The sequence below is a fragment of the Caretta caretta genome, chromosome 5, assembly GCF_965140235.1.
Source record: "Caretta caretta isolate rCarCar2 chromosome 5, rCarCar1.hap1, whole genome shotgun sequence".
NCBI lineage: Eukaryota > Metazoa > Chordata > Testudines > Cheloniidae > Caretta > Caretta caretta.
In genome coordinates, this window is record NC_134210.1 from 44,238,193 (window position 1) to 44,260,556 (window position 22,364).

A 22,364-nucleotide genomic window follows, 5' to 3' on the forward strand; every position below is an offset into this window, starting at 1 on the left:
CCAGCATGGAAGAAGGCAAGCTCTCTCCAGCCAGAAGCCTCTCAACTCAGCAAACCTCCACCCGTTTTATGGCTGTGTCTTGATGAGTCATAGCTGGAAGACCTTTTCATGTACATTTTTATCATAGCTTGTGCAACTGTGGTTATTTTACTAGTCATTAATCATATATTCGAAGAAGCGGCTAGAATATTTTGCCCTTCCTCTATTTATTAGTTATAGAGATTTTGTTAATTATGTTTGAAGAGGCCGGTGGGCTGGTCAAGATAGTGGATAACATACGGGTGGAGGCAGCTGTCAGATTTTCCAGATCTGTGGAGATGGGGAAGGAATCTGCCTTATGCTTGCAACACTTCAAACAAATATATGGCAGATGTGTATTTTTTGGCATACTGAGTGGTACATTTAGTGCTCCCGTAGGCTCAGATGGAGCCAGTTGACTCAAGCTCCTATCCTGGTCCTCTAAGGTTCTCACAGTCTGATAGGGAAGCACCAGAGCCACCACAGCTGCTCCCTCTGCCCTCCCCTGCAATATGGCAGTTGGCTTGCAGGGGAGCTGCTGATCAGCTGCAGCAGGGAAAGGACAGCAGATGCTCAGAGTGCTCCCCTATCTCAGTAACACCTATCCTGGCAATGCAGGAGTAGCAGTAAGAAGCAGTGCCCCCTACCTCCTCTCTGTAGCAACGAGGCTGATTCAGACACTTGAAATCAGCTTAGCAGGGAACACCTCTTCAGTTCCTAATCAAATACATGTGGTGGCTGTTTGTTTGTTTTTGTTTTAAGCACAGCCATCCTCAAGCACTCCAGTTCAGCACCGCCAGGGTCCTTCACATTCATAAGTGGTTGAAAGGAGAATTAAATAGTCTGTCCCCCCAATTGAACATGCTGCTTTTGTTTAACATGTTATGTTTGAGCTGTAATCTGACCTTTAAAATATTACATTACTTATCAAGGGCTAAATTCTATCTTAATTTACATCCCAGGCAAGCTCATTGAGACCACCAGGGTTGCATGGAGTGGAAGTCAAGCCTTGTCCCAGAAGCTCAATTGTTTAAAATTTGGATTTCCTTAAAGAGAAAGCATCTTCATGTTGTTCCCATTGTCTCTTCAATTTAACAACACCAAAACATTCAGGGTGAAATCCTGGTCCCATTAAAATCAATGGGAAAATTCATTAGGGTCAGGATTTCACCCATGGGCACAAACATTCATACTATAGCAGATACTAGTGTAACTTCCAGCTTTTCAGTAGCTCCAACCTAGCTGTTCTTTCCAGTTCTCCATCTTTTCCCTCTTACCAAAAATATACTTTGTGTTGTTTGTGTCTAAACTGAGCACTGCTCTGCAACATATAGAGAAAGACAAGTTGTTGTCCTGTTTAGATTAAATGGACAGTACAATTCAGAGACTTACTGCTTTGAGTTCAATTGCTAACTTAGCAAATAAGCCTGAATAAAATAAGTCGAGCTCCTAGCAGTCATTCAGACAGTAAAATTTGAACAAATTTACAATGGATTATGTAGGTGCTAGAGTAGATTACTTTGAACGCTTGTGCAATATGTGCCAGTTCTTCATATTCTTCAGAATGACATTTGGACAGCACCCTGTATGATATGTGGGGAACGTGAAGCACATTAAAATGAGAAAACACACACATGTCTACACTGCAGTTAAAAACCCACAGCTGGCCTGTGCCAGCTGACTCTGGTTCAGGATAAGGGGCTGTTTAATTATAGTGTAGACATTCTAGCTCTGAACTCTGAGGCCCTAACAACTTGCAGGGTCTTAGAGCCTGAGCCTGAATGTCAATGAAACAGCCCCTTAGCCCAAGCCCGTAAGCCTGAGTCAGCTGGTACACGTCAGCCACAGGTTCTTAATTGCAGTGTAGACATACCCTGATACTGGTGCATAAAGGAAATCTGGGTGGCAGGGTTCAAGGATCTTCTTATATTCTGAGTAAGAATCATCATCTTCAGTATCTTAAATAAAATATTGTGATGATCATCATTAGATTTGCCATTGCTGGTCTACAGGGACCAGTTTGTGAATTTAAGAGGCAATCTGATTTTTGGAAATCTCCTGATACTGACCTTTATTGTTCCTTACCAGTAATATATTCATGTGAGGTCAGGCTGTAGTTTAATGGCTCTAAAGTATAATTAGCCCCTATTTAGTTCATGGTGAATTCACCACAGCATGAATTAATAAATTTTTTTTTTCACATTTAACTGATTTGCCATCATACTTCTAGCATTGCTCTGTTCTTTCAAATTCCTAGCATAAGAGCTGCAATTCCCCTTTTCTTCCAGGGTAGGGAAAAGAAAGAGACCTAAGTTGAAACATGTTGACTTGCAGAATAAAAAACCCATCCTAATGCTGGGATTTTGTTGATGGGTGACTGCTGCTGTGCATTCATTATTTTTAACTTTCTCATTTCTCTGGAAGGCTACGTATAAATGCTTTCCATAATTCCCAAGATGAAGTCGTTGTTTTGGCTTTTGTCTGTCATCAGCTTCTGCCAGGGTTTTTATGTAAATCTTCCAAATCTAAACAGTTTAACTTCTCAAACACAATCGCACACAGTATTTTTCTATTGAAAAAGCAAATATATTGTTTTACTTCTCTAAATCGCCTGGCTGGATACTGTGAGAATGACTTGATTTTTTCCTTCACTTCCACATTCGTGCAGTCACTTGATAAAACAGAATTTCATTCTTTCTGAACAAAACATCTTATTACCTCAAAGTTGCATATTTTCACTCAAATTATTGAATAAACAGAATCATTTAAAAGATGTCTCTAGAGCCGAGCACTAGCACAAGCTGGTGGTCCTTCCTGGCCTTAAACTCAGTGATTCTGATGAGGACCTACTGCTGTATAAAAGACAAAGCAAAGTAATTTGTGACAAAATATTGAAGCAGTGCAGGAGTGTTTAATCTTTAAAGTTGAAGATATTGTCACAGGATCAAGGTTCTGTTGCAGTTGTTTTATTTTTATATCAAATCACTGCATGCTACTTTGTCCAGATAGCAATGTTACACAGTACATCTCTTCTGAAACCTGCTCGGTAACATCTGTTCTGAAACCTGCTCAGTGACAAGCTTACCTTAAGACAAGTATGGTTTTTGAAAGTCTACTGGATTTCTACTTTGCTGTAGTTTCTAAAGTAGTTGAAGGTTTTTTCCCTACTCGTGACTAATGATTAGCTCACCAGCAATATTAGTTAGTACATATTCAATTTGATACAATACAGAAACAAGCCAAAATAGCATATGCCTTAGTACAACTGTTGTGCAAATCCTGGGGTGAGTGTGATACAAATTGGGGTTTGTGTTGTTAAAGTAGTATTCCATTTTAAAAAAATTTCCCCAGCAAAAATAATTGTGGAGGAATTTTTATGTGATCAGTATTTCTACTATGAAAAATAGTACATAGTAGCAAATGACAGGTTTCAGAGTAACAGCCGTGTTAGTCTGTATTCGCAAAAAGAAAAGGAGTACTTGTGGCACCTTAGAGACTAACCAATTTATTTGAGCATAAGCTTTTGTGAGCTACAGCTCACTTCATCGGATGCATACTGTGGAAAGTGTAGAAGATCTTTTATACACACAAAGCATGAAAAAATACCTCCCCCCACCCCACTCTCCTGCTGGCAATAGTTTATCTAAAGTGATCACTCTCCTTACAATGTGAATGTTACTCAAGTTGGGCCATTTCCTGCCCAAATCCAGGTTTTCTCATCCCCCGCCCCCCTAACACACACACACAAACCCACTCTCCTGCTGGTAATAGCTTATCTAAAGTGACCACTCTCCTTACAATGTGTATGATAATCAAGGAAACTGTAGGAAAGAAGCTGTGGATGCTTTTTCTCTACTATATAAAATTATTTGTTTTCTCTAGTTTCATTTTGTTAAGGTTCTCTGAGATTTGGACCCTCTCTCTCCAGCCCTTGTGAGCCTGTTTGCCCTTCAGCAGCACATCATGGCCTAAGAGACACTCTGATTCATCAAAGCACTTAAGTTCATGCTGAAGTCCCACTTTAGTGACTAGGAATTTGGATGTGTTTAAGTTAAGCATGTGATTAAACACTTTGCATATGATAGGTGCTTTGCTGAACTGGAGCATTAAATTGTTAATCAAAAACTATGGCTACGCTATGAACTAGGCCTGTGATTCCCAGCTTGTGTAAACACACTCATGGTAGCTCTCCTCTGAGCTAGCATGCTAAAAATAGGTAGTCTAGCTACAGGCAGTAGCAAGGGATGGCCCAGGCCAGCTGCCCAAATATGTATCCTAAAGTGTCCGGGGGGGGTGGGGTTTGTACTGTGGTCTGCTAGCCCCTCATGCCGCTGCCTGTACTACTGTGGCTGCAGTACTGTTTTTAGTGCGCAGACTCAAATGAGAGCTAGCGCAAGCATGTCTACGTGAGCTGGGACTCACACCCCTAAATTGTAGGGTTAGCCTAGCCTAAGAAGTTAAATAGGCTTAGATGATCAGCAATACCAACTCCAAACATTGAAAAATCATGAGTCAGACCCTCCCGCCCCCCCCCCCCCCAAAATAGCTTAAAAATCAGTTGGTTTTTGTCTGCTTTTGGGTTTTTCTTCACATTTTGAGAATGATGGTACCTCAAACTTGTCTGTGTGACTATCTCAGGGACAAAATGCACACACACATGAATTTAAAACCCCTTGTTCACTGATTACAGGGAACTTGGCTTAGCTTCTCCTATCCCATGTTATGGGGACTTACCATTCTGTTGGTCTCCCTAGTAAGATAGGACAGGCAGCTACCCAACTCACATTGTCCCTTCTTTCTTCTCCACAGTCACCTGCCTTTACATTTACTTCCCTACGTGATGCCTTCCCACCCTCCTTTTCCCCTCACACTTTCCTACCTGTCACATTCTCCCTTTATACCATGCTACATTTCCCTGTCACCCCCTCCCCATCTGCCTCCTTTTTTTCCCACCTTTCTCACAGTTTCTTGTTCAGTTTCCTAACGTGTTCCCTTTCCTGCTACTTGCACAGACTCGTACTCTCTATTCTCTTGTCCCCTGCTGGGCTCTCACGTGGTGACTTAGGGACCACCATTGTCCCTAAGGGCAGCCTGACTTCAGCCCCGCTGGAAACACTAGGAGATGGTGGTTGTCCTCCTTGCTGGGGCATTGTCATTTTCAGAGGGTAAAGATAAGGTGGTTATCTTGCTGAGAACAGCCTGCAGACCAGCCCCATTCACTCCTGTGAGGGTCCGGCAATGAGTCAGCAATGTCTTGTGATCAGTGGTATTGAAGGTTGCTGATAGATCTTATACTACCAGCCTGGACACCTGGTCTTCATCCATTGCCAGGAGGAGATTGTCAACCAATGTGGTTTCTATGCCATAGCCAGGTCTATGCCCAGACTGGGAAGGGTCAAGGAGACTGAAGGCCTCTAGTTATGTGAAAGTTGACCCATCACCTTCTCCACAATCTTACCCAAACAGGGAAGATGTGATGCTGGTCAGTAATTACCAAGTTTGTCAACTCCTAGAAATGACTTCTTGAACAAAGGCTCTACTATTGCTTCCTTCTGAACAGTAGGCAGCCTGCCGTCTCTTAGAAAGGCATTTGCAGTCTCTGCAAACAAGTGATCCAGTGCTTCCCCACTTGCCATCATAAGGCTAAGAATATGGATCCAGAACACAAGTTGTAATACAAAGTTTCCCAGCACCTCTAGGGTGAATTACTGGGTGGAGGAAAGTCAGGCTTGAAGGGGAACAGGGGCAGAAGGGTCTGTGCCCACTAGAGGATACTCCCCTTCCAGAACCTGAATGGAACTCAAGAAAACAGCCTCTTCTGCTTCTTATCCCCAATTAATCCCAAGAGCACTGTCCTTTCTGTACACAGAAGGAGGCAGGGATCCTGTGGGGGAAAAAATAGTCCATGTAATTAAAGACTTACCATAATACATATGCACAAGGGGGGGGGTGCAAATTAAGATTTCATAGGCAACCTTAATTCTGGCATTTCCTCACTTCTGAGTGCTTGGCTTGGCAACCTTAATGTTCTTTTATGGTAGGGTATTTTTGTGTGTGAGAGTAATTTGTATTTATTATATCCCTTGTAGTGTACCACATGTCCGCCAGAGGGAGCCCTGCTGCTCCTAATACTCCCTTCAATATGTTCACAATAAGTGAAATCCTATGTAAATGGCTAAAACAGTATTATCTCCCTGCACCTGGTATGTTGAAAATAAAGTGTTCTTATTGAAGTTGGACAGTGTAGTTTTTAAATGGGACTATGGAATGCAGAAGTAGTGTTAGAAATAATTGCATGGTTTTAAATGGAAGGATTAACATTCTGACAAGTCACATGTTTAACTGTAAGGTCATTGGGACAGGGACTGTGTTTGGACTGTGCCTTAGAATCATACACTCGGAGAAGATTAGGGTTGGAAGAGACCTCAGGAGGTCATCTAGTCCAGCCCCCCTGCTCAAAGCGGGACCAACACCAACTAAATCATCCCAGCCAGGGCTTTGCCTTCCACAATGGTGCTTTGACTAGGGATTGCTGCATTATAAAGTTATACAAGGATCTGGTAAGTAGGTTACAAGACGTTGCCCTCTGTACAACACACTGGTAGTAGTCACAGCCTATCCGGGGTACACTCTAATATTCAGTGGAGCACCTTCTCTCCCACCCCCGCTTTTAGCTATAAAACTATTGCCACAAGCTGGAACATTAAGTCATAGCCACTCTGCTGCAGCAAAGTTCTTAACCACAGTGCATGCTGGGAAGGAAGTTGGATAGGATTCATACTTAGGAGCACAGCTCTGCTGTAATTCTGGAGCTGCCATCCTGAACAAGAAAGAGAAGGGGAGAGTGTGCCTCAGAACATGCACATGACAACAGGAAATGAAGAGTGCAGCTTCTGTGTAAAAAATAAAACAACAAAACCAAAGGCGCGGGGTGGTCAGCAAATATTCCTCCACTAAATATGTCCTAAATTTTCACCCTGGTGATCATGTAGGCTGCTTCAGCTTAGAGAGCAGTTTTCCCGATGAGTCATTTAAATAAATGATTGACTTGGGGAAGCCTTGGTATATACTGTGCTCCTGTAGAGTCACTCAGGTAGGGTGAGGGGCATGGTATACAAATCTAGATAGAAATATGTGTTGGCTCATACTTGACAACTGCTTCTTTTCTTTCTACCTCCTCCACTCATATTTATGCTTTTTACAACATAGAATAAAATTCATACAAACAAGGCATGTAGCTTTGTGATGGAATATATTTTGTATAGATCTGGTTGTTCGCCTTCCAGGTGTTTTTTTTTTCCCCAGAGTGCGACTTCTTGTTTCTTTTCATGTGCATATATTTCTGTAGAAAGTGCTGATTAGTAATCTAATGCAATGATTTCAATAACTAAATGCAATTAGAGAAACAAGGTGGATGAGTTAGTACTTTTTACTTGACCGACTTCTGTTGGCGAAAGAGATCTACATGGCTACAACACTGTTTACGTAAATGCACTTAGACCTTTAAGGGGTACTGCAAAAACTGACTCATAGGGGGAAGCAGAATACAATCTTTACAACAGGCTCTTAACTTCAGGCTGCTGCTTTTTTAAAATTATCTGTGCTCCAATAGAAGCCAACAAAAAACATCTGTTGGATTATTTATAGCTCCTATTTCTAAGAAGTATATTCTATAGCAGATGAAAAAAGTGGATGACGGCTCATAATTCATAAAGTTACTGAGGCCTAATCTGATAGAACATTATGTACACGATTCCTCCCCACAATAGACAATATCACTTCCTTTTCAACAGAAGATAGAAACAAGGCTTTATGAAACATTAAATTAATAGGGGCAGGACCTAACTTGCAGCAGTTAAGTATTACTTCTTAATGAAGAAAAATAGTATCCCAGAATATCACCTGTTGGCTTTAAGCCAATGGCACGGTGTCACTAAGATTTATTTTGTTTGGACATTCACACCAAGCTTTTCCAGTCAGATGCTTTTTTTCTAAAGTTTGTTGTGGAGGGATTTTTCCATTATTAATGCTGGAGCTCTAGCATGTTCTTTTGTGGGGGAGGGGGACAGAAGGTCAATATATAGTAACGTATGACTTGCCATATCAGATCAGAGCATTGTTCTGTCTCGTTCTGAAGCCTGTCTATCATCTAGGAGTGACTACTACATTAGTTTTTATAGCAAGCTAATTTTCCCACATGCATGCTCCCCTGACTTCTGCAATCACCTCCTGCTCCCTCCTTCCCCCCCCCCCAAAAAAAATTGCCCCAAGTCTTGTTCAGTGTTGTACATGCTGACTGGGGCAGGAATTGTTTTCTGCTTTTTTCTCCTCGTCTCACCCCATTCCCTCCACCCCATCACACAAAGCTTGACATTTGCTTGTATAGCTATACTGGTATGTCCTGAAAATATCCAGGCAAAGTATTTGACTCAGCTCACTTTTAGCATTAATTTCTAGAAGCGACTGTTAGACTTGTAGTACACTTATTTCACTTTATAATGAGTAGGCAGGGTAAAAAAGAGGGTACATTCAGCTTTCACTATGTCCTTTATATATTTGTTGATCAGATGGATGGTCCAACTGGATTGTATTTTTATTTGCCCACTTGAAAATCAGCTGTATTCCTATTCATAGAATCTCAGGGTTGGAAGGGACCTCAGGAGGTCATCTAGTCAACCCCCCTGGTTTATTCTAAGAAATATTGTGTGCATTTTAAAGGTATGTGTGTTTTCTCTCAACAACTATACAAAAATATTTTTGCAGCTTCCCTTGAACATTTTTGTCATAAGTACCTACCTCATTTACGGGATTCTACAGATGTTCAGTAAGCATTCTGAGCAATATTATGGGTAGGTTGAAGTTCAAGTTATTAAGGGTGCGCCTCCCCTTGACTTCACAGTCCCTCTTAGGAAAGAGCATTATTTTTTCCTTGAAAGCATTCTTACCATTATTCTATGCATTGGTGTAGGACCAAAAGAGGTTCTTTGTTTTACTTTTTTCTTGAAAAACAAAAGGGCACTTAACAGAGTGCTCTGTATCCATGAGAGGTCATTGGCATCATTGAGAGAGATGTTGTAGGAAAGGTACTGCTGGGCCATTCAGCTCTCTCCAAAAGGAACATATAAATGGAGTTGTCATTCCCATCCTCCATATCATAATCACAGCCTACTGTTATGGTTGCAGTAGCGGGACAACTTGGAAGAAAATCTTTGATATGCAGCATATTGTGAAGAAATTTCTGAAGGGTCTCTAGGCACAAATCCAGTGCTCCCAAGTTTCCCAGTTGGACTTTGCTTCACACCAGGTGAATGGCAGTGGTTCTTTCTTCTACTCCTTTTCCTGTCAGAATTGTTCGGGACTTTGGAATCGTTCACAGCTCAATAAATCTTGACTTGCAAATCTCTCTCTATTCAGACAAAAAGGGGTCATTCGTCTAAAAGGCTTTTAGCCCAGGTAGGCCAAATTGCTTCTGTATCTAGCTCAGCGACATTCTGCATTTCTCCCTTACTGCCAAGGCTTTCCTGGTGACCTGAATCTGCACCGTCTGCCAGGTTGACAACATCAGATAAAAATAAAAAGCCAAATTTAGTAAACAGGCCTATTAAGCCACCTGTAATCACACATGTCAAGATTAGAGATGTTTGAGCCCCCTCTTTTTTCCAGGAACCATGTTGGCTTTTAAAATATCTTCTTAATGAGGTGTTGGATAGCTCTGTCCTAATAGTCTCCAGAGCCCGGAACAGATCTCTCTCCCATGCTGAGTGGCACTTTCATTCTTCATATAGCCAACCCAGCCTCCTTGGATAATGAGGGCCTTAAGAAAGGGCCTGCTTCTTCCCTCCCAGCAGCTTGACTTTCTACTCTGTTACAGTACTTGACTAATTAATGACAGACTGTGCATTGTTACTTAACATCTCTCTCTTTCTCTACGCACAACTTCCTTCTTTATATACATAATCCAGTTAAAGCCTTGGTTAACAGAACCTGGCTTGCTTGCCCCTTTGGCTAATACCATTAAACTCTTTATCATTACTAATCCCAAAACGAAGTTGTGGTCATAGGTTCCAAGGCCAGAAGGGACCCTTATGATCATGTAGTCTGACCTCACATATAACAAAGGGCATAGAACTTCCCTAAAATAATTACTAGAACATAACTTTTAGAAAACCATTCTTGATTTAAAAATTGTCAGTGATGGAGAATCTACCACAACCCTTGGTAAATTGTTCCAATGATTAATTATTCTCTCAGTTAAACATTTACTCCTTATTTCCAGTCTGTATTAGTCTAGCTTCAACTTCCAGCTATTGGATCATATTATACCTTTCTCTGCTAGATTGAAGAGCCCATTATTAAATATTTGTTCCCCACATAGATACTTACAGTCAGTTAATAAGTCACCCCTTAACCTTCTCTTTGTTAAGCTAAATAGATCGAGCTCCTGAGTCTATCACTATAAGGCATGTTTTCTAATCCTTTAGTCATTCTCATTGCTCTTCTCTGAACCATCTCCAGTTTATCAGCATCCTTGAATTGTGGGCACCAGAACTGGATACAGTGTTCCAGCAGTAGTCTCACCAGTGCAAAATACAGAGGTAAAATAACCTTCCTACTTATACACAATCCTAGGATTGCATTAGCTGTTTTGGCCATAGCGTCACAGTAGGAACTTGTGTTCAGCTGATTATCCACCACAACCCCCGAATCTCTGAGAGTCACTGCTTCCCAGGAGAGAGTCCCCCAACCTGTGAGTATGGCCTACAGTCCTTGATCCTAGTCGTATACATTTTCATTTATCCATATTAAAATGCATCTTGTTTTCTTGCACCCAGTTTACCAAGCGATCCAGATCACTCTGAATCAATGACCTTTTTTCATTATTTACCATTCTCCCAATTTTTGTAACATCTACAAACGTTATCACTGATGATTTTATGTTTTCTTTCATGTCATTGATAAAAATGTTAAATAGTATACGGCCAAGAACCGATCCCTGTAGGACCCCACTGGAAACAGACCCACTCGTTGATGATTCCCCATTTACAGATGCATTTTGAGATGTATCAGTTAGACAGTTTTTAATCCATGTAATGTGTGCCATGTTAATTTTATATCATTCTAGTTTTAATCAAAATGTGATGTGATAACTAAGTCAAATGCCATAGAGAAGTCTATAATACATCAACACTATTACCTGTATCAACCAAACATGTAATCTCATCAAAAAAAGAAAGGTTTCAGAGTAACAGCCGTGTTAGTCTGTATTCGCAAAAAGAAAAGGAGTACTTGTGGCACCTTAGAGACTAACCAATTTATTTGAGCATGAGCTTTCGTGAGCTACAGCTCACGAAAGCTCATGCTCAAATAAATTGGTTAGTCTCTAAGGTGCCACAAGTACTCCTTTTCTTTTTGCAAAAAAAGAAAGTTCATTTGACAGAATCTAGACAGAATCTAGTTTCCATAAACCCATGTTGATTACCCTCCTTTTAGTTCTTTATTAATCAAATCCTGTATCGGCTGCTCCATTATCTTCCCTGGGATCAATGTCAGGCTGAAAGGACTCTAGTTACGTAGGTCATCCCATTTAAACATTTTTAAAATTGCCACATTAGCTTTCTTCATGTCTTCTCAAAATTCCCCAGTGCTCCAAGGCTTATTGAAAATCAACATGAGTGGTCCGGGAAGCTCCTTAGCCAGTTCTTTTAAAACACTTGGATGAAAGTTATCTAGACCTACTGATCTAAAAAATCTAACTTTTTAGTAGTGGTATGGAAATACTGTTATCATCATCATATGAGGAGAACCCTTCCCCTGTGAGTAGAAGTAGTCAACTTCTGGAATTGGTGGATCAGAAACCACATAACCCTCTTAGCATTTTAATCACCAGGAGTGCAGAATTCCCTAGCAGACAGTCTCAGCAGATATTTGTCCACCAAGCACGAATGGGAGATTTATGATTCTGTTCTGAACCAAATCTTCAACCAGTGGGAAACACCATCTTGGGATCTCTTTGCCTCAAAAGGAAACAAGAAACTATCCCAATACTGCTCCAGGGAAGCTCTGGGCCATGGCTCAAAGGACAATACCTTGCTTCTACCCTGGACGGACCATCTCAGGTATGCCTTCCCTCCAATCTCACTAATGCTACAAGTCTTGCAGAAAATCTGCCATGACAGGGCTTGGGTCATCCTCATGCCCAACGGACTGACATAGTTCTGAATCTCAGAACTCCTGAGGATATGAACCCATCTGACCATCAAAATCTGACTATTTCTGGATCTTCTGGCACAACACAATGGTACAATGAGGCATGCCAACCAAAGACAGCTACAGCTCAAGGACTGGATAAGAATCAGATGTAGAGCCCTCATGTTCAGTGGCTGTTCAATCCATTCTCAACCAAAGCAGGAGGAATTCAACCAGGAGATGCTGTTTGGGCCCATGGAAGTGCTTCTCCTCTTGGTCACAAGAATGCCAGCTATCTCCAGAATCCACTAGGATCCCTATTGTTCTAGAATACTTACTTACCCCCAAGACATCGGGCCTCTCGTCAGTTCCCTGCAGGTCCATCTTGCAACAGTTTCCCCCAATTGGTGACCATACGATCCTTACTAACCCCACAGTGACTAGATTCCTGATGGGACTTCTTAGAAGTTTTCCACCAATGGCGAAGCCAGCACCTCAGTGGGACATCAGCCTGGTACTTTCAGTTCTCACCAAACCTCCTTTTGAACCATTAGCCCATCTCTCCATAAAAGTTGCCTTGCTAGTTGCCATCACATCAGCTAGGATCGTGAGCAAGTTGGGAGCACTCATGGCAGATCCATCATATACCATCTTTTATAAAAAGAAAGTCTCTCTTTGCCCCCACCTGAAATTCATCTCTAAAGTAATTTTGGAATTTCACACGAATTAAACCGTTCACTCACTGGTGTTTTTTCCAAAATTGCTTGCCTCTGATGAGGAGAGAAGGCTTCATTTTCTAGACATCTGTTGGGCACTGGCCTTTTATCAACAGAGAACAAAAGCAATTAGAAAAACACCCAAACTTGTTATCATAATGTAGCAATCAAATGGTCAAGCTCTATCTGTGCAAAGACTCTCAAAGTGGATTTCAAGCTGCCTCATTTTTTGTTACCAAGAGAGCCCATTCCACCAGAGCTCAAGCAGCCTCTGAGGCATGCCTTCACTAGATTATATATATAGGGCGGTGACCTGGAACTCCACACACACGTTTACGAGACATTAGTCGTTGGTCCAGACTTCTACCACAGGTACAGCTATGGACACAGCAGTAATATGGATAGCTGTACTATCTGCCTTCTTGCACCTGCCTCGTGTTTGACTACTGCTTACTCAGCTCCCACATGTTGAATGCACATAAGGGACCATGCTTCATTTTTTTCTTTGAATGTACTTATCTGTAACTGGAGGGTCTTCTAAATGTATGGTCCCTATATGTATTGCACTACCCAACTTCTGTCCCCTCTACTGTGGAGCATGACCATATTCACGGTAAGATTAGGAACTGGAGAGGTGTCTGTCCGCACTACGCTTTATAAGGTTGATTCAGAGCACAATGAGATCTGTTCTGCATGTGCACACCACTGGGCACTGCTTAGTAAAAATTTATAGACTCCGGCACACGGTGTGCATATATACCAACATATGGACTACAGATAGGGATGACATATCTTGAAGATGTGTCAATAGATCTTTGTATCAGTAGAGGGAGTATAGTGCTTCTGCCTTTTTGAATCCCACCTTCTCTGTATTTTGGAGTCCGGATTTGTGTACACATATGGAGATAAACAAGTCCACGCAATCAAAGTAATGTGGTGGTGGGTTAGTTTATTTGTTTTGTTTGTCTGTGGTTGGGTGGTGGTGTTTGTTTTGTAAACTGTCAAGTAGTCTATTTTGCTGCCTTTGACAGTCAGGTGTGCCTCATCTCTAATTTGTACCTTCATTTAACTTTTACTGCACAAGCATTTGCACTTAGTCATTACGAATTCTAAATTTAAATTTAGAGGCTCCTTTGGGAATATGGATGGTAAAACGAAACTTTTTTTTTTTCATTTTTCCCCCCTACCAGGTATTGTACATATCTGCTTATTTTCTGGATTTAAATACATGTGAAGCAGCTAAGAAAGAGAATTTATTTCCCATCAATTTTCAATACTTAGTATGGGTGCTAAATTATCTGGAGGTTCTTCTAATGTCATAAATTATTCTGAGGGCATCAATTTAATTTGAGGATATTGTTTGAAAATAATGCATTGAGTGGCTCCTGATGATATCCACTGTTTCCCAATCATTTTCCTAGCTACTCATGTTGAAAGCATTATTCAATTTGCTTGATAACTCTGTTTACTGTTATATATTTAAGTTTAATGTTCATCAGGATCTCCTGCTAATGAGGCAAACTTTTTCTTACTCAAACGTGAAGTGTGAGATTTTCAAAGCTTGTGTGTGTGATGGACATAAGGAGAATGATACCCATTTTGTCCACTCAACTGTATCTTTGCACACATAACCTGCTATGCAGATAATAGGACCTATACATTTTCATATACCAGACTTGCATGCACCGCTCTGATATTTACATGTGCAGTTTAAGTGTTCACAATTGCACATATCCATGTCTAAAAATCTCAAAAATTGCATGGAATCATTTTGGTTCAGACCCAAATTCAGTTGTTTATTTATGGTCTCCTCTGTAAAAGACTTCTAAATGAACCTTTTTTCCATAGTGTATCTTACTACATATTAAAGGGCAGGCTTTATTTTTTTCTATCCACTTTCATGCTTCTTCCAGCAATAATGAAAGATTTGGCTCAGAGACTTGTGGATCCAATATTCCACCTTTAAATTTCCATTTGGCTTTGCCAGGTACTAACTCTAAAATATCTCTTTTTACTGAGAACTCCTCCAAAAGGTGCAGCTGTGTGCTGGTTTCATCTTGCACTTTGTAGCTATGTTGGCAGCGCTTAAACGTAAGGTATGCTATCGTCTCCCACCCATTGCTGTTGCCTTAGAGCTGTTCAGGCCTGCCTGTATTAGTGAGAGAGAGAGGAGCTCTCAGATTGGAGGGAATCCTGACTTCTGTTTCATCTGATTGGTTATCACTGTGGCAAGGTAAAAATAGATCTAGTGGAAAATTCAGCATTTATGATGCGTCATCAGAAGGCTTACTACTATCTGAGATACATACTACTCCTGAGACTTAATGGCTGGCAAAGAAGGCAGTAGTAGTAGTAACAACTTGTGAGAGTCTTGATATTTTGGATACAGTGGGATTTTTAAAACAAGTTACGGAATTTGTTTTGTGAAAAGCAAAATGATTACTTTAAGTGAAAAACTGATATTGGATTGTAGCAAAGGAATCTACAAAGTTGCTCAGATTCTTAAGAGTGGATTTGGTTCTCCAAACCTCTGTGCTGTGCTACAGCATGCTTCAAAACAAAATATAATTTTAAAATCAGGTACTAAATGAAGGTTGCATGATTCTTTATGCTTTCACTGAAAATGGCATGCTTAAAAGGGTTTTTCCCTGCCACAGTAAATCTCCTTATGTGTGCTGTGTTTTGCTCTAGAACATCTAATCCGTGTTCAGGACATTCTTTAATGATAACTTTGTTTTACGGCTTCAGAAGTTGAAACAGAGACTTTTTCCAGAGTTGGTCATATTTTTTCCAATTCAAATGCTGCCATTTCCTTTCAGTATTTTAAATGTGAAGGGCACTGTGCATAAATCTGGCTTTCTTCTGTGTAAATGTTATGAACTGGCATTTAGTTCTGAGAGTGGTGTAAAGTCTCTATTCTGGCAGACATATGTTTTCTAAGGTCTTTCATCTTGAAATGACTATAATTTTCTGTCTTATGCCAAAGTGAAAAGACTAAATTACCAGTGACAATATAATGCTATGGGAATTTTATGAAGGAAATACATTGAATAGCATAAGTAGGAGCAAAGAATAGAAAACTGTAGAATTGTTTAAAAAATAAATTGTATTTTTTTTAAATGGTATCTCTTAAACTTTTATATTTTGACATTTTGTCAATTTTGATGACTTGTGTATCTGTTGTTCAGTTGCATTGTCCTTTTATCAGTATATTAAAAGACAACTTTACGTTTTAAAAAACTTCCTTTATATTTATAGCCTTTTGTTATAAACTCCTTATTTCTGTTGTGTATCATTACTGAAATGGGGATTTGTAGCCCAAATAGTCATGAATTCAAAAATATTTTATCACTTACACAGTATGAAACAGTATTAGTGGTTTCAAAAGTATTCTAAGTACTTGCAAAATTATCAATTTCCGTGATGTAATAGTTATCTGTAGCAGTGGGAAAAAATAAAACCAAAATCCTCCAAGCTCTCTCTATTTTATTATATTATGGTATTTCCCCTTTAAAACACACATTTTCTTTTGAGGAAAAAGTACGGGGAGAGGGGCGTTAATTTTAAAAAAGATTAAAGTTTGCTCTAAATGTATATATTATATATGTAAATATATACTCCAGAGAGTGTTTCCTTTTCATTGAAATCTTTATAATCCAATACTAATATACCAAAAGAGGATTTGTGCAAAGGTTAAATAGCTTGTAAATTAGGCATGTGCTTCAGATACTGCATGTGTGTTGAAAGGCCGTCATCAGCACTTTTACATGTGCACTGGAAAATCCATGGCCTGATTTTCAGAGGTGCTAAGCACCAGCACCTCCCATTGATTGAGAACACCACCGATAGCTAGGATCTGTGGGGAAAAATGAGGCTACTTTAAGTGCCCAAAGATGGATTTAGGTGACCAACTTTACAGATTTCAAGGTCAAAAGACTGGGGAGAGGGGTGATTGTTTTGTTTTGGAAGAGAATGGTTTTATGTCTTAGACAGGGTTTTATATCATTATAGAGAGTCTTTAGTATTTCAGGGTATTTCTGAAAATGAGTACTAGACCTAACGTCTGCTTCTGTTTCCAGAAGAATGACATGACCGAGGACTCTGTTTGCATTTTGCTCTCACTTCATGGATGCTTACATATGTTGCCATAAGTCACCTGCTTACAATGTAAATCAAAAGCAAAGGAAGTGAGATAGGGTATGGAGAAGCTTTCCATTTTGGAGTAAGTTGAAGGCTGTTAGTGTCCCTCCATCTTTGCCCTTTTGAAAAGAAAACATGTTTTCTGAGAATCTTCTGTATCCTTCCCAGTGGCTTCCTCCCATGACATAAAGCCTTCAGGGGACCCCAGATGCACAGGTTTTCATTTTTGGTCTGCCTGGACTACACCTTTAACTTTCAGAAATAAATATCAAGTTAGAAATTAGTTGAAAGGTATTCCTTTTCCTAAAGACAACTTAATTTTTCTAAGTAGGCATTTGTAATGTGCCTATTATCATAGTCCCTAGGCACCGCTCGCTTAATTTGACACAGTGTGTAGCTCTCTAGTTCCTTCTGTTGTATGAACCAAAGAGTATATAGTGGATTAAGATCTGTAACTGGGCCCTCCCTGTCCTGCTCTCTCCCCAAGCCTTTCATCCTGGATGTCATTTAACCTTACCATCCTCTTTGTCCTCTCCCCTTCCTTTCAATTTTGTGTCATAGCTCTGCATCTTGTCTTCAGTTAGAAGAATGAGGTGAGCATCTCTGCTCAGAGCTCATGGCATTTCATGACTTGGCAGAAGGGAGGTGGGAGAGTAGAAATTAATGCAATAACTGCCTAATGGAGCAAAAAGTTATTTTCATCATGGAAAAAATTTAATCTCTCTATTTTTAAAACATATTCTCACCTTGATATTGGGAGGGATTTTATGCCTTTGACTTTCCAAACATCAGAATGAGACTTATTAATAGTAGTAGTAGTAGTGTTAGATTATATCTTGCAATTGGTATCTTGTAATTTGAGGATTTTCTTGGCAGAGTCTTTGATTTGACACTGTCATATTCTTTGAATAAATGTACATTTATTATAGCAGATACATACATTCTAAGGCCAGAAGTGACCATTAGATCATATACTCTGATCTCTGCTATATACAGACCATGATATTTCATCCACTTACCCCTGCACTGAGCCCAGTTAGTTGTCTGGCTAAATCATATCTTCTCAAAAGACGTACAGCCTTGATTTGAAGATGTCAAGAAATGGAGAATCCACCACTTCCTTTGGTAGTTTGTTCCAGTGATTAACTACCCTCACTGATAAAAGTTGTGTCTAGTTTCTAATTTGGTTCTTCATATGCCTTTTTAGTACGTGGTATTTTCTCCCCGTGGAGGTATTTACACACTGCAGTCAAGCCACCTCTGAGACTTCTTTTTTGATAAACTAAACAGAGGAAGCTCTTCAAGTCTCACTGTAAGTCATTTTCCCCAGCCTTCAAATAATTTTGGGGGCTCTTTTTTTCACTCTTTCCAATTTTTCAACATCCTTTTTAAACGGTGGAAACTAGAACTGTATGCAGTATTCCAGTATTGGTCTAACCAATGCTGTATACACCTCCCTTCTACTCAGTACTCCCCTGTTTATATAACCAAAGAATGTGTTGACCCTTTATGCCACAGCATCACGAGGGGAGCTCATGTTCAGTTGCTTGTCCACTATGAGCCCTAAATATTTTTCTGAGTCACTGCTTTCAAGGATCCAGTCTCCCATTCTGTAAATATGATCTGCATTCTTTGTTGCTAGGTATAAAACTTTGCATTTGGCTACATTAAAATGCATTTTGCTTGAATGGGCCCAGCTTATCAAGTGAACCAGATCACTTTGTTTGGCTACTTTACCCTTGTTATTATTTACCCCTCTGCCAGTCTATTGTCTCAGGTGCAAATTTTTATCAACAGTGATTTTATATTTACTTCGAGCTCACTGATGAAAGTGTTGAATAGTATCAGGCCTGGTGCTGTTCCCTGTGGAACTCCACTAGAAACACCCCCGTTTGATAATGATTTCCCATTGACAACGACTTTTCATAGGTGCTAGAACTAGGGGTGCGGGAGGTGCTGCAGCACCCCGTGGCTTAAAGTGGCTTCCATTGTATACAGGGTTTAGTTTGGTTCAGTGACTCTCAGCACCCCCACTATACAAATTGGTCCACCACCCCTTCTATTTTTTGAGCTCTGTCAGCCAGTTCTTAATCCATTTAATGTGTGCTTCTCTTATCAGTTTTCTACACTTCATAACATCTAAATTCTATCAATTGGTATCTGTTTTCCCTTTTTTCCATTTGTTATATATTACTCATTTATTTCTAATTTCTGTCTTCACTTCACCACTGAACCAGGATGGGCTTTTATTCCAAATAGTCCTTTTTGTAGATTGTTTCAGAGGAACAGCCGTGTTAGTCTGTATTCGCAAAAAGAAAAGGAGTACTTGTGGCACCTTAGAGACTAACCAATTTATTTGAGCATGAGCTTTCGTGAGCTGTAGCTCACGAAAGCTCATGCTCAAATAAATTGGTTAGTCTCTAAGGTGCCACAAGTACTCCTTTTCTTTTTGTAGATTGTGGAATCATGGCTTTTTAGCCATCTAATAAACTCTTCTGAAAGAATTCTCAATTTTCATTCGTATTTTTCCTTCTAAATTTTTCTTCCCATTAAATTTTGTTCATAATATTTTTCAGCATTGTGAAATTAGCCCTTTTAAAGCATAGGGTATGTATATTACTGCTTGGCACTGTCCTCTGTTTGCCCATACTGAATGTAATCAGGTCATGATCACAGGTCCCTAGGCAACCATCAATTTCCAATCCAGTGATTAATTCATCTTTATCCATCATACTCTGTCAATCATGCCAGATGTTGCTGGTGGCTGTTTAGTAAGAATATCTTTCTGTAAACATCCTAGCTTTCCAAAAATCAAACACGACTGCTTTTAAATTTTGAAATTACTCTTTTTGGCAAAAATAATGCATTTATCAGAGCGAGAACGTTCTTGTATTAGTTTGTTCTTTCAGTAAAGAACTGACTTTGGATAAAATCAGTATGCAGCTTTGTTTCAGTTTGCAAAAGATTCATTTTAGAATATCTTATTTTTATTCTTTATTTATTGATCATTGTACAAAACGGGAGGCTCTCTTTGCACCATTGGGCATATATTGTCAATATTGTGACCCTATAAAAATTAAAACAAACTGCAACTGTTGTTAAGCTTTCTCATTAATATGACATGTTGGTTGTTCCTGCAGAGAGTTCATACCAATAGAAGTGTGTTTCATTCAGTAGATTAGCAGTTCCAAGGAGATATGTATATAGCTCCCTCATCTGGTTCGCCATAGGGGAAAATATTTCAGGTCCAAAAAACTGTTCTTTTTTTATCCACCCCTAAGAATTTTATATGGCTTCTGTGTGGATTCTACACTTTTTACTTTATCTTACTTACCTTCCTCACAGGAGTAGTGAAAATGTATTAATGATTTATAAAGCATTTTGGGTATTCTCTGAATGAAGGTGCCATAAAAATGCATTTTCGTTATTGTTATTGTTTATCATCACTATTCAGTCCTGGAGAATGGATTTGTGTAAATACAAAAGGTGAAGGGATAGAATACTTGGAGGAACAAAATGTCATGAAGTGGACAGCTTTGCTTGATTAAAAAAGAAAAAAAAAATAAGATAAACAAATGAGGGGAATAGTTACTAGGATTTTGCTAATTATGTACTGGATGTTTGTCTTTAGTTTAAATATAGTAGTGATATTTAGCATGTGAGAGTTGTTTTTTCTAAAATAACCAATAAGTAATTGCGTAGTATTCTACTTTGCATGCAGAACAGACGAGCAAAATGTCTACATGGACTTTCACAGCTGATAAAATGAATTTGTTCAGTGTTTAAAAATTAACCAGTTGCATTATATCTCATGACATTCATAAACTGAAATTGCATCTAACTGTAGCTTAACTGTTTTTTTAACAGCTTTTACACTTCCAGATCTTACAGAGCAATTTTTGCCTCCTGACGTCGCTCCACCAATTCTTGTCAAGATAGTGGAGGCTATTGAAAAGAAAGGTAGGATGATGAACAGTCTGCCAGTGTTTTAGTTATGTTTGTGAATGGGGACTGCAGGATCAGGCCCAGAGTTTGTACATTTCCCCTACCGAGGGTTTGTAATGTATCCCATTGCTCAATTGGTATTCAAGCAAATTTAGTCAGAGCCTTATCTTGTTGGTATGTGCTCAACAGAGGTTATTTGGGTTATAGAGGTAATAACATAGCTTATACCACCTGACACCTGGTAACCTGCTACAGAGCAAAAAGAGAGATTTTAATTTGAGGTTTTGAATAATGTAATACTCTTGCACCCAGTTGATATTTGTAATCACAGAAACGCATTGCCATGAGATAGCAGGGGAAAATATCTCAGAATGCTAAGTTTTGGGAGGTATTTTTTGCCCTCCAAAGAGGCTGTCCTTTATTGCTACTGTTTGTTCAATCAGCCCATATTTGTTGTATGCCCTTTGACTTTTCTCCCTTCCCACACTCCTAGCTGTACCCCTCTGTCCTGGTCCCCTCCTCCCCATACCATTCCCCCTTACCCCTACTGGCCTTCTCAGTCTTTTGTTTCTCTTCCCTCTCCTGTTTAAATAACCCATTCTCTGTCCATCTCTTGCCTCCTGACCCCCTTGTCTCTTTCCCCAGCTTCTCTGCTGATGTCACCTTCATCAACCTTATGTGGCCAGGAGATGCCCACTGTTCCCTGCTCTCCTAATGGTCATGTAGTTGGGAGTTGGAGGGCAAGACAGGATTTGTGGCCTGGTTACTATCAGTGTCAACACTTGGAGGGCTGGGAAGATACACAAGTTTAATGGGTGGATCAGGGGCTGCTGATGCCAGTACTGAGAGCCAGAGTTTAATGGCAACCAGCATAGTCAGCTACTGTTTCTAGGAGACCACACTGGATGTTATTAAATCATATGTGGCCTGTATCCCTGGGCATGCTCTTTAATGTAAAATATGGAGCAAAAAATCTTACATTTATTATGGTGCCTTTTATTTGGAAGGATGTCTGCACTTTACAGAGTATACACAGGGATCACTAACTCCACCACTGAAATGGGGCTAATACAGGGCAACTGTTTAACATGTCTGCAGCAACACCGCCAGCACTGACAGCTTACGTACTGTGTGTGCTCTCTATGTCTGAAGTCAATAAAATAAATATGCAGAAAACCAGATAGTGATTGGCTTTAGGATATGAACAGTAAAGTATCCCCCCAAAAGGAAAAATAGCTCCTTCGGCTTTGGGTACCATACACTATCACAATCTAAGGAATTATTTATTCTCAAGCAGCTTTTCAACTGTTTGTTTCCTCTTGAGGCAGACCATGTTTGCTGTCTCTGCTCAAGTTGTAT

General features: G+C 39.9%; 1 protein-coding gene across 1 annotated transcript in view; it reads left to right on the forward strand.

Moving 5' to 3' along the window:
• The window catches only part of PIK3R1 (phosphoinositide-3-kinase regulatory subunit 1), a 77,970-nt gene that overhangs the window by 27,220 nt on the left and 28,386 nt on the right, over positions 1 to 22,364 (forward strand). Inside the window, exon 3 of the mRNA XM_048849974.2 lies at positions 20,928 to 21,020. Coding sequence (XP_048705931.1) covers positions 20,928 to 21,020 — 93 coding nt within the window. The remainder of the gene's footprint in view (positions 1 to 20,927; positions 21,021 to 22,364) is intronic.